The sequence below is a fragment of the Narcine bancroftii genome, chromosome 1 (assembly GCF_036971445.1).
Source record: "Narcine bancroftii isolate sNarBan1 chromosome 1, sNarBan1.hap1, whole genome shotgun sequence".
Classification (NCBI taxonomy): Eukaryota; Metazoa; Chordata; class Chondrichthyes; order Torpediniformes; family Narcinidae; genus Narcine; species Narcine bancroftii.
The window spans coordinates 99,841,433-99,866,273 of record NC_091469.1 but is presented as its reverse complement, the minus strand read 5'-3'; the positions used below and the strand labels follow the sequence as shown (position 1 = coordinate 99,866,273).

General features: G+C 45.2%; 1 protein-coding gene across 11 annotated transcripts in view; it reads right to left on the bottom strand.

The window, feature by feature from the left end:
• The window catches only part of lrsam1 (leucine rich repeat and sterile alpha motif containing 1), a 125,919-nt gene extending 111,272 nt beyond the window's left edge, over positions 1-14,647 (bottom strand). For 9 of the 11 annotated variants that reach the window (XM_069933746.1, XM_069933755.1, XM_069933809.1 and 6 more), the window contains exons 1-3: positions 14,370-14,647; positions 2,925-2,981; positions 1,897-1,941 (exon numbers count right to left, since the gene is read on the bottom strand). In XM_069933746.1, coding sequence (XP_069789847.1) covers positions 1,897-1,941; positions 2,925-2,981; positions 14,370-14,621 — 354 coding nt within the window. In that variant the 5' untranslated portion in view covers positions 14,622-14,647. Of the gene's footprint in view, positions 1-1,896; positions 1,942-2,924; positions 2,982-14,369 lie in introns of those variants that run through there. The other 2 variants (XM_069933826.1, XM_069933836.1) reach the window with 2 other exon arrangements.
• Positions 14,648-24,841: the final 10,194 nt, after the last annotated feature.

Sequence of the window (24,841 nt, the reverse complement as noted above, 5' to 3'; positions counted from 1 at the left end):
AAATTTAAAAAAAAATAATTTCTATATTGATTATTGACTTACATCAATGGTTTCAGAAAAAGAAGCAATAGATCTTTATCATGAGTTAAACAAGATCTGTAATAAAAGAGGTTTCTTCCTCATGAAATGGATTAGCAACACTTGAGATGTGTTGGCTATTATTCTTGAGGCAGAAAAAGCAAAGGAGATAAAACATCTTGATTTAGATTGTGACGTTCTACCTGTCAAAAGAATTCTAGGGGTGCAATGGTGTGTTCAATCTGATGTTTTCAAATTCAAAATTGTTTTGAAAGAATGGCCTTTAACAAGAAGAGGTATTCTTTCGATCGTAAGCTCAATATACGATCCTTTCAGAATATTGGCATCGGTAGTATTAATAGCCAAGAAATTTCTGCCAAAAATTGTGCAGAAGGAAATTTGGATGAAATTAAGTTATATCAGATTCCATCGCATACGATTGGATGAATTGGATTGAGAGTCTTAAAATGTTATGAAGTTTTGAAGTCAACAGATGTTTTAAACCAACAAGCTTTGAAATTGCCACATTTGCTCAGTTACCCCACTTTGCTGATGCAAGCGAAGGTGGTTTTGGTACCGTCAGTTATTTAGTACTGGGAAATAACCAAGGGCAAATACATTGTGGATTTGTCATGGGAAAAGCCAGAGTGGCTCTATTAAAGCCAGTTATCATACATTGTAAACAAAACCACAAGGTTTCACACCTTTGTGACTAACAGAGTTAATGAAATCGAGATGGTTTCGCATGCTAAAGATATGTAACCGCACCTCTATTGTAAAGGACCTTATGAGAAGCAACCGGGGTATGCTCCGAGCCAAGACCACTGCATGTAGAGTCTGATGTCGACTTTTAAAATACTATTTAAAGCAAACAAAACTCTGTACGTGGTAATAGCAGAAAGAAATAAGTACCAACAGATACTCCTCCTTTATGCTTCCCATTTCCACTAGCAATATGCAATAAAGATTATTTGTGTAGCTCATTTGTCCTGCTGTTGTTTTATCCTGAGGAGATACAGCACAAGCTGACTTTAACACAAAAAAAATTCAAGCAAGTTTATATATTTGATCATTAAGACTGTAATACTCAGTTCCCTCAGCCAGTTCATTCCTTTCCTCTGACTTGTGAGGTCAATCTTGCATTCAGCCCTTCCCTGGTTCTGAACTTGCATCTTCTCTAGTCTTCACTCTCTCCAAGCTCATCTCAACCATAGAAACTCCTGTTCCATTGGCCCCCAAGGAAAATGACTGAAGATCACTACCTGGTCCTCCATACCAGTTGATGGTGTGAATCATTCATACTTCTTCAGTACAGTTCTTTGCCATAATTAGCCCTTTCCTCAAAGCACTCTAGGCCCTATTGTTTATGCACACAATTGACCGTCTTCAGCCTTTAACAACTTGGAACAGGCATCCCGTCGCTATCTCGCATGCTACTCTTAGTCTGAATTCCTCCAGATTTCCTGGCCCTGGAATGATGCTTTAACTCAAGGTTCAAGATTCCTTTTATTGTCATGTAATAATATATTAAAAATGTAACATGCATAATACACCCAACTTTTGCCTGCAGTAAGGCAGACAGTCACCATTAGTATTGTCTAGTGCTTCTTCTGATATGAGAGAAAGAGAAGTCCCTGCAGAGTTACTGAGTGTCTGTGAACCGCTATTACTTAAGTAACAAAAAAGCCTGTGACGTCTTGATTTTTCTTCAACCTTTGACATGGCCGATCAACTTGGTGATACTAAACTCTCTTCATTCTTATTATCACACCCAAGGACACAATGAAAAGAGAAGATAAAAGCTGGCACACAGGAAGTAGCAGGGCTATCAATCACAGGCAGAAGGTGGAAGAGAGCAAGTACATGCAGAAAACTTACCTTCTTCTGCAAGACTCTGCACATGGAAAAGACACTGACTGGAATCTGGTGACACAAGATTGCAAAGTAAACAGCATCACACAAAATCCCATCCAAGTAACATTAAAAATCTATTATGCACTGATAAGACCATGTAAATCAGCCACAATTCTTTCCACTGATGGCCAGCTAGTACTGTAATTGCAGCTGAGAGATGTACTTTGACTGTAGACCTGGAATTAGCTGTTGAATAGTCTAACAAAACCATATTTACCCTGCATGATGAAGATCTCCTCACTAAACTATTCCCAACGTTTGTTTTCTTTTCCAAACCGACAACAGTTTGCAGGAGAGAAGGAACAAGGCTGGGGAAGGATGGCCCTGGTTCCAGAAATCACATATTATTCTAGGTCTAGTATTCGGTTACCCAACTAGTCTCATCCATTATATTACATGCTAAGACTCAGTTCATCCCATTATCATTATGCAGCCGTGACTACTACACCTTAACATTCCTACACATTGGTCTATTCTGATGGAGATTAACTCTTTCGTGACTCCATTTAATCTCTAAATCAATAAGATGTGGGTTCAAATCTCACTCTGCAACTTAAACTGAAACTTAATGTAGGATATAAGGAGATGCCATGTTTAAGGTGCAATTATGAGTTGAAGCAGAGGCTCCTATCCATGTTCCCAACTTATACGATTCCATGTCACTATTAGAAGAGCAGGAGAATTATCCCTGGTGTCCTGGACAAAATTTATCTTTAATTAACCTGATGATCAGTTAAAATGCTTACAAGTTAAAAGGATATTTGGAGGAGTATTGTGTATGAAAATCAGATGCCCTATTTTGAATTGACATAAAACTGTTTCAGACTAATGGATAAAACTCTTTAATGGCAATTGCTTCCCTAAAGGATTCAGCAAACCCTGTAAACCTGCATCTTATTAATTAAGCCTCACCAGTGGGCTAGAACAGGTATCCTGTTGCCTAATGGAACTAATATTTGCATCTATACGAGCCTATTATTGCCCCATCTTACCTCTGACAACTCACACTTTGAAATGTCCAGGATATCATCTGCACCGGCTTCACGGGCCTATCCAAAAGAGAAGGTAGCATTATATTTGAGCCCATTCAGATTTTGTCCAACTTGCAGTGAAGTTATCAAGACAAGAGCACGAGACAGAGAATATCTCTGTGCTTTTCAGACTACTGTAGCAGCAGGTTACCCAGAACAACCACTCTGCTTTGCAGTAAAAGATGATTCACATTTACTCCAAAAACATTCCCATTCCTTAATTTCGATCTCCCCAGCTTGCCCACCCTACAACTGGCTGTTCAGTAAAAATGGACCCCGATGCACAGTCCAGGTTCCGATTTATTGTCACAGTACATACATGACATAACATACAACCCTGAGATTTTTTCCTGCAGGAAAGGCAGAATTACCACTTCTTGGCAGTGAAAAAAAAACTGACTCAAGGTACACATGTAAACAAATAAAGAAATGTAAACAATTTGACTGTGTAATACACAGAGAGAAAAAATATATTAATAAATTTCAAAAGAAAGAGTCCTTATATAAGTTACAGATTAAGTTTGCTGTTCTGGAGTCTGGGTAGCAGCTGTTCCTGATCCTGGTGGTGCAAGTCTTGTGGCACCTATACCTCTTTCATGATGGTAGCAGCAAGAACAGAGCATGTGCCGAATGGTGTGGATCCTTGATGATTGCTGCTTTTCTCTGATGGCAGCATTCCCTGTAGATGTCTTCAATGGTAGGGAGGGTTTTATCTGGGATGACCTGGGCTGTGTCCACTACCTTTTGCAGAGTTTTATGCTCAGGAGTATTGGTATCCCCATACCAATCCATGATGCAGTCGGTCAGCATACTTTCTACAACACATATGTCGAAATTTGCCAGGGTTTCTGATATCATACCAAACCTCAGCAACTCCTGAGGATCTCCTGGCATTTTCTTCATGATGCCATTAGAGTGCTGGATCCAGGAAAGCTCCTTGGAGATAGTGACTTCCAAGAACTTAGATCACTCACTCCACCTCTGATCCCCCCACTGATCACTGGATTGTACACCTCTGGTTTTCCCTCCCTGAAATAAAAGAAAATCAACTCCTTGGTTTCGGTAACATTGAGTGCAAGGTTGTTGTTGGTACACCATTCAGCCAAGTTTTCAATCTCCCTAGTGTAGGCTGACTCATCTCCCTTTTTATACAACCCACTACTGTGGAACTGTCAGCAAATTTGTGGATGGTGTTGTTGTCATTCTGAGCTACACAGTCAATAGGTGTAAAGTGAGTAGAGCTGGGGATTAAGACTACTGCCCTGTGGTGTTCCAGTACTGATGGAGATTGTGAAGGAGATGTTCTTATCAATCCTCACTGATTGTGGTCTGGAGGTGAGGAAATCAAGGATCTAATTACACAGTGTGGTGTTGATTCCCAAGTCTTGGAGTTTGCTGATCAGTTTTGAGGGAATGATGGTGTTAAATGCCGAACTGTAGTCGATAAAGAGCATCCTGATGTATGCATCTTTATTGTCCAGGTGTCCCAGGGATTTGGGTAGAGCCAGGTAGATGGCATCTACCTGTTGCTACTATTACAAGCTCCTGTTTGAGTAAAATGGGATTATCGCCCTAAGGGATGGTATAAGCAGGAGGGACTGAAAGTTCACAGTTAACATTTAACATTTCACACAAACACAACCCAAGTCACAGCTCAGCAATAATTCAATACATTGGGAGAATTGTTTGTCACAGTCTGTTACAGAATTCATTATATTTGCAAAATCATTGTGACGGCTGAAGAGAAAGCAGGCTCTTGAAACAGCTCTTGTGGCCAGCCATTTTGTGAAATTCAGAGCAAAGCCTGCTCTGTGAATTATTGGGTCCTTTCAGTGGATTGACCTGTGCCAGGAGGATCTTTTTGGGAAGCAAATTGCTTAATTTTGATTGTGACTAACAGTGGAGATCACTTGGAGAAACTGATTCATTTTAGGTGTGACTGCAGTGAAGTTACTTGGAGAGACCTGTGACAGGGTCTTGGAAGATTTGTGGAGTCTGCCCAGTTCGAGTCTTGCCTACAAAAAGATCAGGAGTGTTGTGACCACAGCTCATGTGGATGGGCATTTCTTCAAAGGCAATGCAAGAAGAATATGTGTGTCTGTAGAAAGCACAACTCCAGCCTTTCCATCAATTTAACATTAATTCTGGGCATCAAACTTAAAACTCCTTAACTTCAACATGCACGCGCGCGCGCGCACACACACACACACACACACACACACACACACACACACACACACACACACACACACACACACACACACACACACACACACACACACACACACACACACACACACACACACACACACACACACACAGGATAATTTAAAAGTTAAGACTATAGTTTAAGAATTAAAAATTAAATGTGTCTATCGCTGCTCTTTATGCATGGTTCATAACACTACAAGAGGAGAATTGGAACAGATTTCATGTCGCCGCTCAGACAGGAGTTGATATGCTTCAACACCAGCCTTTCCATTTGACCATTCCTCACCAAACACAAGCCACCCACCCCCCCCCCCCCACCACCTGTTTGTTTTTACACTGGATAGTTCTGTTCTCCTTTGTTAAATTGTTTTCTTTCCAAGCTTATTATCATCTGACTGTTCGTACACAACTGGATGAAACAGTGTTTCTCCAGACCATGGTAAACAGACATGAAGATTATAAAAAAATGTTTTATATTGTAGCAGCCCAAGAACTGAGTCACAACCAGTCTCATAAAATGGCCGGCGAATACGAGGGCCCCACAGGGACTGACAGCCATCATCCCGCGTGACCTCCCAAACAGCAAGTCAGAGGCTGGCGCTGCAATGACATCACTCCTGTCATCAGAGGCAGGGAGTGGATATAAACAGGGCTGGCAGAGCAATAAATCAGTCCTCAACCTCGACCTGACTGTGTGTGGGTGTGGGTGTGGGTGTGGGTGTGGGTGTGGTTCTGAATCCACACTTCGCGAAGTGCACACAACATTAGTAACCATGACATGTCCAACCAGCAGTTGGACCCAAAGTTGATGGACCAAGCAGCTCTCCACCTGGTCTCGGTTAAGCTGCCAACGTTCTGGGTGTTATAGCCACATGTCAGGTTCCAACAAGCCAAGGCCCAGTTCCACCTTTGACGGATCGCCACTACCAATACCCACTACTACTATGTAGTGAGCTTGCTCGACCAGGACACGGCAGCGAGGGTCTTCGATTTCCAACAGCAATCTCTGGAGCAAGACAAATACAGTGCCTTCAAAGAGCTACTAACCCACATTTTTGGGGTATCACAGTGCAAGTGCACTGCCAAGTTTGAGGGACAGGTCCCCATCCGCCTTCATGAGTGAGATGCTTGCACACGCTGAGGGACACAAGCCTTGCCTGATCTTTGAGCAATTTTCCTGGAGCAGCTGCCTGGGATTATCCAATGAGGACTTCAGTGACTCAAAGAAAGTTGCAGCCTGGGCAGACATGCTCTGGAGAGTGAAGAAAGAAAACGGCGTCTTGATGGAACAGATCACCAAGCCCTAACCCCAGCTGGCAACAAGGCCACAGCAGACGGAGAGGCATGTGGAGCCCCCTTCCCAGCCAACGATGGGGTGCGGGGGCCCGTCGATGCGGCCCACCTTGTGCATTTCCAGGATACGCCATGACCAACCGTCGTTAATGGCTGTGGTGGTTATCCCACGTGATAGCCTCCTCTGTGTCTGGGACTCCTGGTCAGGCAGGCGTTTCCTGGTCGACACTAATGCCAAGATAAGTGCCCTTCCCCCACCCCGCAGGTCACGACACTCACAACAGCAAGCAGGGTCCAGCAATGAGAGCAACCAACAGCTCCTCCATTCAGACGTTTGGGACCTGCGCCATTCCCCTTCAGTCCAGCAATAGCGCCTTCACATGGACCTTCACCCTCGCAGCAGTGGCGCAACTGCTCCTGGGGGCCAACTTCCTTCATGCTCACTGCTTGCTTGACAATATCAATGGACGGGGCATGCTGTATGCCAGAATCTTTCAAACTCTGCTTCTGGGGAAAGCCAAATTACCCACCCTCCACCTGGACTCTACCACATTTCCGCATCCTGGCAGAGTTCCCCTTGATAGTAGCACCACAGTTCTCTGCGGCAAAGCACGGATTAAGGCACCACATATTGACCAAGGGCCCCCCGCTCCACTTGAGGGAGCACCAACTCCCTCCCGTAAGCTCAGCCTAATGGACGAGATTAAGAAAGTGGAGGAGCTGGGGATTGTACGGCATTCTGACAGTCCCTGGGCCTCCCCCCTCCACATGGTGCCCAAATCAGCGGGAGGATAGAGACCATGCAGCGACTACTGCCACCTCAACGAGGCCACCACACCTGACAGGTATCCCATGCCCAAATCCAAGGGTTTGCAGCAAACCTGCATGGGGCACGGGTGCTCCCCAAGGTGGACCTCATCTGGGGGGTACCACCAAATCCCAGTTCACCCTCCGCAAGTCCCCAAGACCGCAATTATAACCCCCTTTGGCTTGTTTGAATTTCTCCATATGCCCTTCAGTCTAAAACACACAGTACAACTCTTTGCACTGATGACAAGCAAGTCAAAAGACATTATTTTGTACAATGAGTCTTCGAGGGCGTTCCAGAATTTCAAAGACGCACCAGTCAATGTCACTCTCCTAGTCCATCCCAGACCAGAGGCACCTACCGCCCTGACAGTCGATGCCTCCTCCACAGTGGTAGGGGGCATGCTGAAACAACTCATTGAGGGCAAGTGGCAACCCCTGGCTTTTTTCAGCAGGCACCTCTGCCCCCACCCCCACCCCAGAGCTCAACCAAGAGCGATTCGCGCTGTACCTGGTGGTAAGACATTTCCATCACTTTTTGGAAGGCCAGCAATTCAAGGTCTTCACCGATCACAAGCCACTGACCTTCTCCTTCCTTAAGGTATTGGACCCGTGGTCGGCCCGACAACAGAGACACTTGTCCTACATGTCCGAATTTACCAACGATGTACAGCACATCGTGGGGAAAAGGAACATGGTAGCTGATGCTCTGTCACGCCCCATGATTGAGTTGGTACACACCCTATCCCAGGGGGTCAACTATATGGCCCTCACCAAAGCGCAGCAGCAGGACCGAGATCCCAACATATAAGACAGTCGCCTCCAGCCTCAGGACGCCCTTGTTGGCCCAGGTAACCTGCCACTGCTGTATGACATCTCTACCAGGGGACCTCCCACACAGTGGGAAGATGGGGAACTCTGGTAGGAATATCAGCCAATCCCAGGCCGGCGCTCCAATGACGTGGGGCCCCTGACATCAGCGTCTGGGGCCCGTATAAGCGCGACAGCCAGAGCAATAAACCACTCATTTTCCAAAGCTTTGGTGTGCGTGTGACTCTTCTCCACGTTTGTGTAGTGCGAGCACACACACACACACACACACACACACATATACACATACATATATACATACATACACACATATATACACATACATTTACACACACATATTAGATGCTCCTGTACCTCCTTCCTGATGGTAGTGGGCCAATGATACTGTGTGATGGACAGTAGGGTCCTTCCATAATTCTTTGAGCCCCATTTACGAAAAACATCTGGCGAATGTGGTCAATGGAGGAAAGCGAGATGCCACTTAAAAGCCTTACAATTTCCAGCTGTTCTTTGACCCCAAAACTAGCACTGCCCCAATGTAGGACCTTACCTGTCTCCATAGTTATTGTAACTGGTCTCAAAGTGTCCAATTGACACTTCAGTCATTTGTCAAATCTCATTACACAAGAGATCCAGTGTTGTCCCCTTTCCAGTAGTGCACTCAATATAATGATTTAGGATATATAATTTAGGAAACTTTCTTGGGCTTTATTAGTATCAACCTCATTTATTTCTGCCAATTCTAGATTCTCACAAACATCACAGAAGTGTACTCATACAGAAGATCCTTGCAAATCTATTAACCAAAACCCAATATTAAATGTATCCAATTTGCCCACACACAATTACAGAATGTTCCCCAAGCAGAAGCCCTGGATGAATCAGAGAATACACAACCTGCTGAGGGCGAGAACAAGGGCATTTAAGGCCAGGGATCGGGATCTATACAAGATGCCCAGGTACAACCTGAGGAAGGCCATCTCTGAAGCAAGTGGCAATTCTGGAGGAAGCTAGCTGGCAGTGAATGAAGACCATTGCAGCCTGTAAAGCGAGGGCGAACACTACAGATGACTGTGATGCTTCACCACCCGATGAGCTGAACACCTTCTATGTCCACTTTGTGAAGGAGAACCAAACAATGCCTACTAGAATCCCTGAAAAGGCTGAGGACTCTGTGATTTCTGTCTCTGAGGGTAACGTCAGAACATCATTCAAGAGGGTGAACCCTCGCAAGGCGTCAGGTCCTGAAAATCTGTGCCAACCGACTAGCTGGAGTGTTCACAGACATTTCCAACCTTTCATTGCGGAGGTCTGAGGTTCCCACATGCTTCAAAATGGCATCAATCATCCAAGTATCCAAGAAGAGTAGTGTGATCTGTATCAATGACCACCATCCAATAGCACTAACTTCTACTGTGATTAAATGCTTTCAGAGGGTGGTCATGGCCAGAATTAACATGTACCTAAGTAAAGATCTGAACCCAGTGCAATTCACCTATAGTCACAATCGCCACACAGCAGATACAGTATTGCTGGCTCTCCACTCAGCTCTGGATCACCTTGAAAACAGCAATTCATACATACGCTGCTCTTCATCAACTACAGCTTGGTCTTCAGTACCATTATTCACTCAGTGCTGGTCAAGAAGCTACAAATTCTAGGCTTCTGCACCCCATTCTCCAACTGGATTCTTGACTTTCTCATCGGAAGACCACAGTCAGTATGAAATGGAAACAAGGTCTCCTCCTCACTGATCATCCACACAGGCGCACCCCAAGGATATGGGCTCAGTCCACTGCTCTACTCATTATACACCCATGACTGTGTGGCCAGGCACAATTCCAATGCTATCTCCAAGTTTACTGATGATGCCACAGTTGTTGGCAGAATCACAAACAGCAATGAGGAAGTGGACAGGAAGGAGATGGATCAGCTCGTTGAAGGGTGTAACAACAATAATCATGTGCTCAACATCAGCAAAACCAAGGAGATGATTGTGGACTTCAGGAGGAAGTCAGGGGAACACAACACAGTCCTCATCGAGGGCTCAGTTGTGGAGATGGTCAAGAACTCCAAGTTCCTGGGTGTCAACATCTCTGAGGATCTGTCCTGGGGCCTCCACATTGATGTAATCACAAAGAAGGCTTGCCAGAGACTAGTACTTTGTGAGGTGTCTGAGATTTGTTATGTCACTGAAGACTCTCATAAACTTCTACAGGTGTACCATGGAGAGTATTCTGGCTGGTTGCTTCATGGCCTGGTATGGAGGCGTCAACCTTCAGGACAGAGGGTTGTTAACTCGGCCTGTGGCATCACAGACTCTAGACTTCACTCCATTGAGGATATCTACATGAGGCGGTGTCTTAAAAGAGCAGCTTCTATCCTCAAAGACCCCCACCACCACTCAGCCCATGCCCTCTTCACTCTACTACCATCAGGAAAAAGGTACAGGAGCCTAAAGACAAGCACTCAGCGGCACAAGGACAGCTTCTTTCCTGCTGCCATCAGATTCCTGAATAATCAATGAACCAAAGACATTTCCATGCACTATTATTTTTACTTTTTTTTACAGTAATGTCATAAGATGTTTATAATATGTACGTTTGCACTGTGATGTTTCCGCAAAACACCAAATTTCATGACTTGCTCATGACAATAAATTTTGATTCTTAGAACATTGAGGACTTTACTTCAAAGTCAGACAATCTTCAAGTGCTTCTCTAGATATTTAAATATGAAGGTTTCCACCTCTCTTTGGCTTGGCTTCGCGGACGAAGATTTATGGAGGGGGTAAAAAGTCCACGTCAGCTGCAGGCTCGTTTGTGGCTGACCAGTCCGATGCGGGACAGGCAGACACGATTGCAGCGGTTGCAAGGGAAAATTGGTTGGTTGGGGTTGGGTGTTGGGTTTTTCCTCCTTTGCCTTTTGTCAGTGAGGTGGGCTCTGCGGTCTTCTTCAAAGGAGGCTGCTGCCCGCCAAACTGTGAGGCGCCAAGATGCACGGTTTGAGGCGTTATCAGCCCACTGGCGGTGGTCAATGTGGCAGGCACCAAGAGATTTCTTTAGGCAGTCCTTGTACCTTTTCTTTGGTGCACCTCTGTCACGGTGGCCAGTGGAGAGCTCGCCATATAATACGATCTTGGGAAGGCGATGGTCCTCCATTCTGGAGACGTGACCCATCCAGCGCAGCTGGATCTTCAGCAGCGTGGACTCGATGCTGTCGACCTCTGCCATCTCGAGTACCTCGACGTTAGGGGTGTGAGCGCTCCAATGGATGTTGAGGATGGAGCGGAGACAACGCTGGTGGAAGCGTTCTAGGAGCCGTAGGTGGTGCCGGTAGAGGACCCATGATTCGGAGCCGAACAGGAGTGTGGGTATGACAACGGCTCTGTATACGCTTATCTTTGTGAGGTTTTTCAGTTGGTTGTTTTTCCAGACTCTTTTGTGTAGTCTTCCAAAGGCGCTATTTGCCTTGGCGAGTCTGTTGTCTATCTCATTGTCGATCCTTGCATCTGATGAAATGGTGCAGCCGAGATAGGTAAACTGGTTGACCGTTTTGAGTTTTGTGTGCCCGATGGAGATGTGGGGGGGCTGGTAGTCATGGTGGGGAGCTGGCTGATGGAGGACCTCAGTTTTCTTCAGGCTGACTTCCAGGCCAAACATTTTGGCAGTTTCCGCAAAGCAGGACGTCAAGCGCTGAAGAGCTGGCTCTGAATGGGCAACTAAAGCGGCATCATCTGCAAAGAGTAGTTCACGGACAAGTTTCTCTTGTGTCTTGGTGTGAGCTTGCAGGCGCCTCAGATTGAAGAGACTGCCATCCGTGCGGTACCGGATGTAAACAGCGTCTTCATTGTTGGGGTCTTTCATGGCTTGGTTCAGCATCATGCTGAAGAAGATTGAAAAGAGGGTTGGTGCGAGAACACAGCCTTGCTTCACGCCATTGTTAATGGAGAAGGGTTCAGAGAGCTCATTGCTGTATCTGACCCGACCTTGTTGGTTTTCGTGCAGTTGGATAATCATGTTGAGGAACTTTGGGGGACATCCGATGCGCTCTAGTATTTGCCAAAGCCCTTTCCTGCTCACGGTGTCGAAGGCTTTGGTGAGGTCAACAAAGGTGATGTAGAGTCCTTTGTTTTGTTCTCTACACTTTTCTTGGAGCAGTCTGAGGGCAAAGACCATGTCAGTGGTTCCTCTGTTAGCGCGAAAGCCGCACTGTGATTCTGGGAGAATATTCTCAGCGACACTAGGTATTATTCTATTTAGTAGAATCCTAGCGAAGATTTTGCCTGCAACCTCTAGCTTTTTACAAAAGACAAAGGAGGAAAAACCCAACACCCAACCCCAACCAACCAATTTTCCCCTGCAACTGCGTCCGCCTGTCCCGCATCAGACTTGTCAGCCACAAACGAGCCTGCAGCTGACGTGACATTACCCCTCCATAAATCTTCGTCCACGAAGCCAAGCCAAAGAATCAGGCCCCAATCACAACATTTCTCAACACTCTTCCTATTCCTTTACAAATTAACTAATTGGCTGGATTGAATTCCCTGTATCTGTCCTTTTTTTTTAAACCATCCTACCCTATGAATTTCTAGACTTTCATGATAGACTTGATGTGAAAGTTTCACATTTTCTTGCAATGGGTGTATTTCTGTTCTGTACCCTCATATTCTCCCACTGTTCAGATATTGATTCATCTTCAAGTAATGGATTTTCAATCCACTTTTGCTGATTCATATCTGCCTCAGAAAAATGGCCCTGATCCAATTTATACATTTTATTCCCTATAAATCTCTGTTCTTATCCTTTACTTCTAATTGAATAATAATCTTCACATTCAACATATTCTCTCATTGCCACCTTTTCTACTTGAGTTAATTCTCCAAAATTACATCCGTATAAACCTTTCAATTATGGATGATCTTCTACCTCAACACTATTTTCCTATCCTGTCCTTTATCTCTCAATTCTTCTGAGAGCCATGAAATCACAGCTCTCTAGCAGAGAAAATTCCAAAGATTCAACATGCTTTGAGTGATGAATTTTTTTTCATCGTCTTAAATGGCTTCTCAGCCAAGAGAAAATTATTTTCTGTATCTACTCTCTTAAGACTTGAGGATTTTCTACAGTTCAGTAAAGCCACCTCTCATTCTTCTAATCTATTAAGAACTACTTAAATCTCTCCTCATAATGCAAACCTCCCACCCAATGAAATACTATTTTTCTCCAATAAATGTGGCCAGAATTATTCATTAATACTCAAAGTGTGATGTGACCAAAGTCCTGTACAAGTGTGGCAAACACGTCAATGACTCGTTTCCCTCTATACCCTTTATCTGGAACTCTGCCTGTGATTGGAATCTTTGATTATCACTGCATTTGTACTTTTGGATGCTTTGAAATTCACTCCTATAGTTATTCTTCCATTTCCCCTCTGACCATCAGGAGTCTACTGTACATTCCCACAAATCTGGACCATGTTGTTCCTCAGTTAGTTGATCTTTTCATTTTATTGGAAAATGCAGTAAGGTTCTCTTTCTCCTACCAATCGCACCAGTAAATATCCCTACAATTATATTTGGCTAATGTATAATGCACAACTGGCAGACACTCTTGCAGTCAGGGTGTCGTTTAACCCGATTGGTGGTAGGATTCTAAGAAAACAGGTGACTTTACAATCGTGGTGCATTGAAGTTAACGGAAGGTTACAGCTTTGTGTTGGATTGTGTGACTTTTAATTTACAGCCCAATCCTGAAAGGACTGCAACACCATGCCCACAAAAGGACCTCACTCTGTGTTGGCCACTGCCTTGATCAAATTGCACTCACCCTGTTTATTGGCAGCCACTACTTCTCATTAAAATTTGCACCCGTTTTTGGAGGAAGAACAACAAAGAAACTACGTGCCAAGGGGATGTTTAACTCAAAATCGTTGGAAACTACTTTATCGGAAGGGGGAGATCGACTCTCTTGGGCCCAAACTGTTCCCAGGGATCGTTTGTCAGCGGCACGGCAGAAGACGAAGGCGAAGCCCCCCGACTCCCCACTGCAATCGCTGCCTATCCCCGCCCCCGATCTCCGTCGCCCACCTCCCCCCCCCCCCCCCCCCCCCGACATCGTCACCTTCCAACCTCAACCCTTACCCCCGTTCTGACCTCAGGCCCCTCGTTCCGGCCTCCTCTTCCCACCCACCCCAATACCCGGAACTCGGCCTCCGCCCACCATCCGAACCGCCGCCGCCGGCTCGGCCCCCGCTCCCACTCACCAGGCACATCTGATATTCCAGGCGTTTCCGCGCTTCTTCATTCTGTTTCTTTCTTCGAGAGAAGAGCATCATGACCGGGGTCGCAACTGGCGAGCCTTGAGCGCGTTGCCCAGCCTCTGAGGGAGGCAGCACCTCAGCCTTCCGTCTCCCACCACTCCTCCAACGCTGACAAGTGGCCACAACAGGACAAGAGCGGCGCCTCTCTCCAGCAGGCGGGGACAAAGAGCCAGAGTTCCCCAAGGGCTGATCCATCAAACGCCCAGATGGAATAAAAACAGTGCTGAAAACACTCAGCTGATGGTGTGTTTCCCTCCCTTAGCTGCTGATTAGTTGCAGCATTTTTTTTAGGTTATATAATACAATCAGAAACTCCACAACCTGCCCCCTTCACTCTGCTACCATCCAGAAGCAGGTACAGGGACAGCTTCTTCCCCACTGCCATTGCTGAATGATCAATGAACCAAAGATGCTGCCTTACATTTCATGCACAACTATTTTTATATTTATTTTTATACATTAGTGTTGTAAGATGGTTCAAAAGGGCATCAATTATCCTGATACCCAAGAGGAGTAGCATGAGCTACCTCAACGACTACCGCCCAGTAGCAACTGTGATGAAATGCTTTGGGAGGCAGGTTATAGCCAGAATTAACATGTACCTAAGTAAAGATCTGAACCCAGTGCAATTTGCCTATCGTCACAATCGCTCCACAGCAGATACAATATCGCTGGCTCTCCACTCAGCTCTGGATCACCTCGAAAACAGCAATTCATACATACGGCTGCTCTTCATCAACTACAGCTCTGCCGTCAATACTATTCCTCCCTCAGTGCTGATCAAGAAGTTTCAAACTCTCGGCCTCTGTACCCATTTCTGCAACTAGATTCTTGACTTTCTCATCGGAAGACCACAGTCAGTATGGATTGGAAACAATGTCTCCTCCTCACAGATCATCAACACAAGCGCACCCCAAGGATGCATGTTTAGCCCACTGCACTACTTGTTATACTGTGTGGCCAGGCACAATTCCAATGCCATCTACAAGTTTGCTGATGACACCAGAGTTGTCGGTAGAATCACAAACAGCAATGATCAGCTTGTTGAATGGTGTAATGACAATAACATAGAAACATACAAACATAGAAGATAGGAGCAGGAGTAGGTCATTCGACCCTTCGAGCCTGCTCCGCCATTCAACGAGATCATGGCTGATCTTAAAGTTCAGTACCCCATCTCCGCCTTCTCTCCGTAACCTTTAATACCCTTATACTGAAGAAATAGATCTAATTCCCTTTTAAATATATTTAATGAACCTGCCTCTACTGCCCTCTGTGGCAATGAATTCCACAGATTCACCACCCTCTGGGTCAAGAAATTCCTCCTCATCTCGGTCCTAAATGGTTTGCCTATTATCCTCAAACCATGGCACCGGGTTCTGGATTTTCCCATCCTTGGAAACATCCCATCTGCATCCATTCTGTCCAGTCCTGCCAGAATTTTCTATGTCTCTATGAGATCCCCTCTCAATCTTCTAAACTCCAGCGAGTACAATCCCAAATTGTGCAATCTTTCCTCATAAGTCATTCCTGCCATTCCAGGTATCAGCCTGGTGAATCGCCTCTGCACTCCCTCCATTGCAAGAACATCCTTCCTTAGATAAGGTGACCAAAACTGCACATAATACTCCAGGTGGAGTCTCACCAAGGCCCTGTACAGCTGCAGTAAGGTATCCTTGTTCCTATACTCAAACCCTCTTGATATGAAGGCCAACATACCATTTGCCTTTTTAACCACCTGCTGTACCTGCATGCTCGCCTTCAGAGACTGGTGTACAAGTACCCCGAGGTCTCTCTGCACTTCCCCATCTCTTAATCTATTGCCATTCAAATAGTAATCTGCCCTCCGGTTTGTATTACCAAAGTGGATAACCTCACATTTATCCACATTGTAGTGTATTTGCCATGTATCTGCCCAGTCCCTCAATTTATCCAAATCACACTGGAGCTTCCTGACCCCCTCTTCCGTGCACACAACCCCTCCTAGCTTAGTGTCATCTGCAAATTTGGAGATATTACATCCAATCCCCTCATCCAGATCATTAATGTAAATTGTGAACAGCTGGGGTCCCAGTACAGATCCCTGTGGCACCCCACTGGTCACCGCCTGCCACTCAGAAAACAAATCATTTATCCTAACTCTCTGTCTTCTACCTGCCAGCCAGTTCTCAATCCATATCAATACTTTGTCCCCAATCCCATGAGCCTTGATTTTGTAAGCCAGTCGTTTATGCGGGACCTTATCGAAGGCCTTTTGGAAGTCCAGGTACACCACATCCACTGGCTCTCCCCTATCTATTTTAACTGTCACCATCTCAAAGAATTCCAATAGATTTGTCAAGCACGATTTACCTTTTGTAAATCCATGTTGACTCCGTCCGATCCCTTCTCTGCTAGTCATATGCTCCGCTATTACATCCTTAATAATGGATTCCATCATTTTGCCCACTACTGATGTAAGGCTCACTGGCCTATAATTCCCCACTTTTTCTCTACCCCCCTTTTTAAATAGTGGGGTAACATTAGCTACCCTCCAATCCATGGGTACTGATCCTGAGTCTATCGAGTTCTGGAAAATAATTCTTAAAGCATCTGCTATCTGAATGGCCACTTCCTTAAGTACCTTAGGATGTAGATTATCAGGCCCTTGGGATTTATCTGCCTTCAATCCCATCAATTTCCCCAAGACCATGTCCTTAGAGATACTGATTTCTTTCAGTTCCTCCCTTGCATTAGTCTCTATGTTTCCCAACATCCTTGGGAGGTTATTTGTATCCTCTCTTGTAAAAACAGAACTAAAGTAAGAATTTAATTGGTCTGCCATTTCCTTATTCCCCATTATATATTCCCCTGATTCCGACTGCAAAGGACCTACTCTGGATTTCACCAATCTTTTTCTCTTGACATATTTATAAAAGCTTTTACAGTCGGTTTTTATATTTGCCGTAAGCTTATTTTCATAATTTATTTTTGCTCTCTTGATTAATCCCTTTGTTCTCCTTTGGTGCATCTTGAACTGCTCCCAGTCTTCAGTTGTGGTACTTTTTTTGGCCAATTGATATGCTCTCTCTTTGGACCTAATGCTGTCTCTAATTTCCCTTGTTATCCACGGTTGAGTCACCTTTTTTGGTTTAACCTTGTGCTCACGTCAGCAAAACCAAGGAAATGATTGTGGATTTCAGGAGGAAGTCAGGGGAACACAATCCAGTCTTCATCGAGGGCTCAGTTGTGGAGAGGGTCAAAAACTTCAAATTCCTGGGTGTCAACATCTCCAAGGACTGTCCTGGAGCCTCCACATTGATGCAATCACGAAGAAGCCTTGGCAGTAGCTATACATTATGAGGAGTTTGAGGAGATTCGGTATGTCACTGAAGACTCTCATAAACTTCTACAGGTGTACCATGGAGAGTATTCTGGTTGGTTGCATCATGGCCTGGTATGGAGGCGCCAACTCTCAGGACAAGAGTAAACTCCCAGAGGGTTGTTAACTCGGCCTGTGACAACACAGGCACCAGACTTCTCTCCATTGAGGACATTTACATGAGGCAGTGTCTTAAAAAAGCACCCTCAAAGGCCCCCACCACCTAGACCATGCCCTCTTAACTCTGCTACCAACAGGGAAAAGGTACAAGAGCCTAAAGACAAGCACTCAGCGGCACAAGGACAGCTTCTTCCCCACTGTTAGAGATAGAGAATTTAGGTTAAAATGGCTTAAGTTAAAATGTGATGATTAATCATAAAAAGGGAAGCCAGAACGGACAGGGAGCTTACTAGCAGCCAAGGACAAAAAGTTCAGCTGGATATGTTTTTTTTAAACATATCTTTTCATGGTCATAGTGAGAGACATGCAGGAGACAAAAGATTGATAAGAAGGGTGAGAAACAGAATTTAGTGTATGTAGAGTTCGCAGCGTACGTAACGAACGTGATAATTAAAAATGCAGTTGTACTTAGAATGCTTTTGCAATACTAACCAATTAAAACAGTATTAATAAGAAGGGGAAGGGCAAACAACAAGGGTATAAAAATCAATGCACTGTATGTATCGGGGCTTAACTGGTGAGAAGCCAGTTGAGTCCAACTCTGCAGACTTGTAAATAAAGCTTGTCGTGTCATCAGTTTTAAAGAGACTCATGTGTGAGAAGTTTTATTTCTGACAAATGGGGGATCGTCCGGGATCTACACTCCAGCGAGAGTGGAGGCGAGAAGAGGGACATCGGAGGTGGTGCACCCCGCTGAGTTCAGCGGCTCCTAGTCCCTTCCTCGTCGCTTCGGGCGGCTTGAGCGAGTGGTATCCGGACAAGGTGACACGACAAGACGGAGAGGAGAAGGGTGACGGTTTAATCCCCGAGAAGACACCGGTAAGTGACGACTTACGATTGTGGTGTGGGGATTGGGTAACAGGTGTAACGGGATACACCTGTTTGGATAAAAAAAAACCTAACTTAATAGATCAGGTATAGAGCTTTTGTCGTGGCGTGAGGACCCTGTCGTGGAACTCTAGGATAGATCCCAGGGAAACCTCGGCGGTAACCGAAGGAGGGACAGCACCTCCGATAAAGTGCCGAGAAGAGAGGGGTCGACCCCAGGGAAACCTCAGCGGTAACCGAAGGAGGGACAGTACCTCCGACGAGGCGTCTGAGAAGAAGGGAGTAGGGTCCAGAACGAGAGGGTCCTCAGCAACGATAAACGGATCTAGGTGGGAAAATGGGAGGATCAAAATCTAAGGGCTCGTCTGAAAATTCAGGACAATTCCTGGGAGTTCCCCTTGACAGCCCTTTGGGGAGAATGTTTGAAAATTGGGATAGTAAAAGATATCGAGACAAAAACAAGAAAAAGATGGTTCAATATTGTCTCCTTTGGTCGAAACAACCTATTAAAGGTTCCTCGGTCTGGTGGCCGAAATTTGGATCTGATGAGGATTGGGTTAGACAAGCATTAAACATATATGTAAATTCGAGACCAAAGGTGAATCAAGAAGAGTCAGCATATGCATTTTGTTGGGTTCCCTGGCCAGGATCCTTAACAAAATGTTTTAAATTGAGGGTAGCGGGAGAAAAGAAGTGGGAACCTCTGGACAACCTTCCCCCTCCTTATATTCCCCCGGTGCCTACTGCGCCCGAGGAAAGCTCATTACCGGAGGGGAAAGGTGATGAATCTGATTGCCCCGAAAGGAGCCGGGAAAAAAAGAATGAATTAAGGGAGTCGGACCCTAAACTTCCACCGGTAAACCGACCCTGGACAAGATCCCAGACTGGTCCAGGACCATCAAAGTTTTCAGTAAGCCTAAATCCCCTGAGGGAAGTTCCTATGGGAGGACCGGGAGGGGGAACGGGATATGTGAATGTTCCCCTAACTAGTACAGAGGTGCGGGGATTTAAGAAAGAAATGAAAAAGTTATTGGAAGATCCTATAGGACTGGCCGAACAGCTCGACCAATTCCTGGGACCAAACACATATACGTGGGAAGAGATGCAGGCAATAATGGGAACATTATTCTCACCCCAGGAGAGGCAGATGATTCAACGGGCTGCCCTTCTCATGTGGGAATATGAACAACCTGGGGACCCCAGACCCCATGAACAAAAATATCCCTTAAATGAACCCAGGTGGGACAAACGAACACCCGAGGGATTGGCAAGTATGAGACAATATAGAGAGTGGACAATTAAAGGGATATGGGAGGCTGTGCCAAAGGGTCACAATTTCACCAAGGCATTTGGGAACCACCAGGGGAAAGACGAGTCCCCTACTGATTTCTTGGAGAGGGTGAGAAAGAATGTCCAACAGTATGCGGGCGTGGACCCTAGTACACCAATGGGTGAACAGCTTATTCGAATTGAATTTGTTTCCAAATCATGGCAGGACATTAGAAAGAAACTAGAAAAGGAGGAGGACTGGAGCGAAAAACCCCTAAGCGACCTGTTAAAAAGGCGCAAAAAGTATATGTGCAGAGAGAAGAAGAAGATCAAAAGAGGGCGACAAAGGTTATGGTACAGACTATCCGACAGATGAATGCCGAATCCAGAGGGGAAAGAAAACAAAACCTTCCTCTAAACAATCCAAGATATCCAAGAGAGGGAAGACCCCGGAGGTTCGTTAAGTGCTATTACTGCAATGAGGAAGGACACTTTAAGAGGGAATGCCCCCGATACAAGAGGGAATTGCGTGCCCTCGAACTTATGGAAGAAGATTAGGGGGGTCAGGGGTTCCAAATGTTGGGGACCAAGTATAAGAGGGAACCCCTGGTAAAACTAAAAATTGGTCCCAAGGGAGAAGAGGTGGTGTTTATGGTGGACACAGGAGCGGAACGAAGTAGTGTAATAACTGTGCCAATCGGGACTGAACCTGTAAAAAGTAATTTGAAAATTTCTGGGATAGAAGGGGCTCCCAGAATGGTATCAATAATTCCCCAAGTAACAGTGAAACTGGAAGAAAGAGAAGGGGTACAAGACCTCTTGTTGTTACCGTCGGCTGGATTTAACCTCCTAGGAAGGGACTTACAGGCTCTCCTAGGTTTGGGTGCTCTCCCTGTGGACGGAGAAGTGCGAGTCCACCTCTGTGCTCTAAAGGAAGAGGATGAACGGCAGATTGACGAGAGAGTCTGGTATAAGGAGGGAAATCGAGGAGGTCTGGACATCCCACCTTTACATGTCACATTAATACCAGGTCATCAGCCGGTAAGGAAACGTCAGTATCCTATTTCTTTGGAAGGAAGAAAAGGGCTACAACCGGTAATTGAGACTCTAATACGAGACGGACTATTAGAAGAATGCATGTCACCTTATAACACCCCTATACTCCCAGTGAAAAAGTCAGATGGATCCTATCGCCTAGTTCAGGATCTAAGAAGTTTGAATGCTATTGTTCAGACCCGCCACCCAGTGGTGCCTAATCCCTATACTATTATGAGTCGGATTCCCCCAGACCACGAGTGGTTTAGTGTTATCGACTTGAAGGATGCCTTCTGGACGTGTCCATTAGAAGAGGAAAGTAGAGATATGTTCGCGTTTGAATGGGAAAATCCATGGACAGGTAGACGGAGACAGCTTCGGTGGACTGTATTGCCCCAAGGGTTCACTGAATCTCCGAACCTGTTTGGACAAATGCTAGAACAAATCCTGGCGGACTATCCACAATCTGATGATTCCCAACTAATGCAGTATGTGGACGATTTACTATTATCAGGACCCAAGGAACAAGAAATGAGGGGAGATACAATTAGACTCTTGAATTATCTGGGGAAAAAGGGTCTACGGGTGTCCAGGAACAAGTTACAGTTCGTTGAGAGAACTGTGGTATATCTGGGACACCAGATAAGTAAAGGACAGAAACGGATTACCCCTGAACGGATTGCGGGAATCACTAGAATGCCGTTACCCCGTAATAAGAAGGAAATAAGACAATTCCTGGGACTCTTAGGTTACTGTAGGTTATGGATAGAGGACTACTCAGCGTTGGTGAAGTTTATGAATGAAAAGCTGACATATGAAAATGAATATCCATTGAAATGGACCCAGGAGGAGGAGGGATGGTTTGAGGACTTGAAGCATCGCCTGACACGAGCCCCGGTACTCACTCTGCCCTCTTTAAAACAGCCCTTCCAGCTATTTGTCACTCATAACCAAGGAACAGCTGTGGGAGTTTTAACACAGGAAAAAGGCGGTCAGCGACACCCAGTGGCTTTCCTTTCCAAAATGATGGACCCAGTGTCTCGCGGATGGCCGACGTGTATCCAGGGAGTAGCGGCTGCTGCTCTGTTGGTAGAGGAAGCACGTAAACTTACTTTTGGAGGAAAGATGACTGTGTACACCTCCCATTCTGTGAGTGTTTTATTAACACAAACTGCCCATCGATGGCTGACTGATTCTCGCATATTAAAGTATGAAACCATTTTAATGGTCGGAGAAGATCTACAGTTTGCAAAGATTAATAGCTGCAACCCAGCTCAGTTTTTATACGGCAGTGAAACAGAGAGAGAGGTGGAGCACGACTGTGTCGAGTTGACGGACCTTCAGACCAAGACCCGAGAAGACCTTTGCGATACTCCTCTGGGAGAAGGATATGAATTCTACATTGACGGCTCCGCCAGATGTGTTGACGGAATGAGAAGAAGTGGGTATGCTATAATAGAAGGAAATACTTGGAAAGTAGTAGAATCCACGAGACTACCCGGAAGCTGGTCAGCACAGTCCTGTGAACTATATGCCTTGCAGAGAGCCCTCAGAATACTGGCAGAGAAAACTGGAACGATTTACACTGATTCCAAATACGCATACGGGGTAGTGCATACCTTTGGTAAGATCTGGAAGGAGCGTGGTCTAATTACATCAAGAGGAAAGGAATTGGCACTCGAACAGATGATTACTCTGACTTTAGAAGCCTTGACATTACCCCAGGAAATAGCAGTGGTCTACATACCAGGCCATCAGAGGGGAGATACCCCGACAGCAATTGGAAACAGACTGGCTGATGAAGAAGCCAAAAGGGCAGCCATGCAACAAGAAGTCCGTTTGCTGACCTTAATCCCAATAAGACAAGGCATAAAGAAGGCTCCCATTTTCATTGCTAAGGAAGAAAAGGACATGGCTCAGCTGGGCGCAAGCCAGCTGCCTGATGGAACATGAAAGACACCAGATGGAAGAATGGTTCTAAATAAAGAAATAACTCGCAATATTTTAAAACACCTGCATCATCAGAGCCACTGGGGCACCCAAGCCTTATGTGACACAGTGCTTCGAGAATATGTGTGTAAGGGAATCTACACCTTGGCCCAACAGGAGGTGCAGAACTGTCACCTATGCACAAAAATTAATAAGAAGATAATGAGGACAGGGACCATGGGAGGTCAACCATTAGCCATACGCCCTTTTCAAAGTATCCAGATCGACTTCACAGAGTTACCTCAAGTCCAAAGATGGAAGTATCTGTTGGTGGTAATAGATCACTTTACCCGATGGGTGGAAGCCTTCCCAACAGTAAATGCTACAGCCTCTACAGTAGCTCGCCTCCTCCTAGAGCAGATAATCCCCAGATATGGTATAATGGATTCTATTGTTAGAGATAGAGAATTTAGGTTAAAATGGCTTAAGTTAAAATGTGATGATTAATCATAAAAAGGGAAGCCAGAACGGACAGGGAGCTTACTAGCAGCCAAGGACAAAAAGTTCAGCTGGATATGTTTTTTTTAAACATATCTTTTCATGGTCATAGTGAGAGACATGCAGGAGACAAAAGATTGATAAGAAGGGTGAGAAACAGAATTTAGTGTATGTAGAGTTCGCAGCGTACGTAACGAACGTGATAATTAAAAATGCAGTTGTACTTAGAATGCTTTTGCAATACTAACCAATTAAAACAGCATTAATAAGAAGGGGAAGGGCAAACAACAAGGGTATAAAAATCAATGCACTGTATGTATCGGGGCTTAACTGGTGAGAAGCCAGTTGAGTCCAACTCTGCAGACTTGTAAATAAAGCTTGTCGTGTCATCAGTTTTAAAGAGACTCATGTGTGAGAAGTTTTATTTCTGACACCCACTGCCATCAGATTCCTGAATAATCAATGAACCAAAGACATTGCCTTACTTTTCACGCACTGTTATTGTTAATATCATTTCATTTTATTTATTTATTTTTATAGTAATGTCGTAAGATTCTGATTGACTATGTCCAACTGATAAAATCAGAATTTGCTGTGATGAACATGTAACAAAATTTGTTCTTTTGCGGGTGTATCACAGTGCAAACATTTATATGAACCACGGTACAAAATAAATAAAAATGGTGCAAGAAAAAGAAAAAAGACAAAGCGAGATAGTGCCTGTGGTTAATTTTTCATTCAGAAATCTGATTACAGAAGGGAAGAAGCTGTCCTTGTGCTGCTGAGCGCTCATCTTCAGGCACCTGTACCTTTTCCCCCAATGGTAGCAGAGTGAAGAGGGCAATGGCCTGGGTGGTGGCAGTCCTTGAGGGTAGAGGCTGCTTTCTTAAGACATTGCCTCTTGCAGATGTCCTCAATGGAGTGATGTTGCAGGGTGAATTAACATCCCTCTGGATTTCTTTTTGTCCTGAGCATTTGCAATTCCATTCCAGACAGTGATGCAACCAGTCAGAATGCTCTCCACAGTACACCTGCAGAAGTTTAAGAGTCTTTGTGATATAGCGAATCTCAAACTCCTTACAAAGTACAGATACACGATATTTTATCCAGAACCCTTGGGGGATAGTGTGTTCCAAATTTTGGATTTTTCCAGATTTCGGAAAGCCCACCCGAATTGTGCTGGTGTATACACCCCCACCCCCTTCCAGTCGCCTGGCCACCTTCCCCGACTGCCGGTCCCTCAGCCGCCCGGCCACCTCCCCCGACCGTAGTCCCTTGGCTGTCTCCCCCGATCACCAGTCCCTTGGCCGCCCGG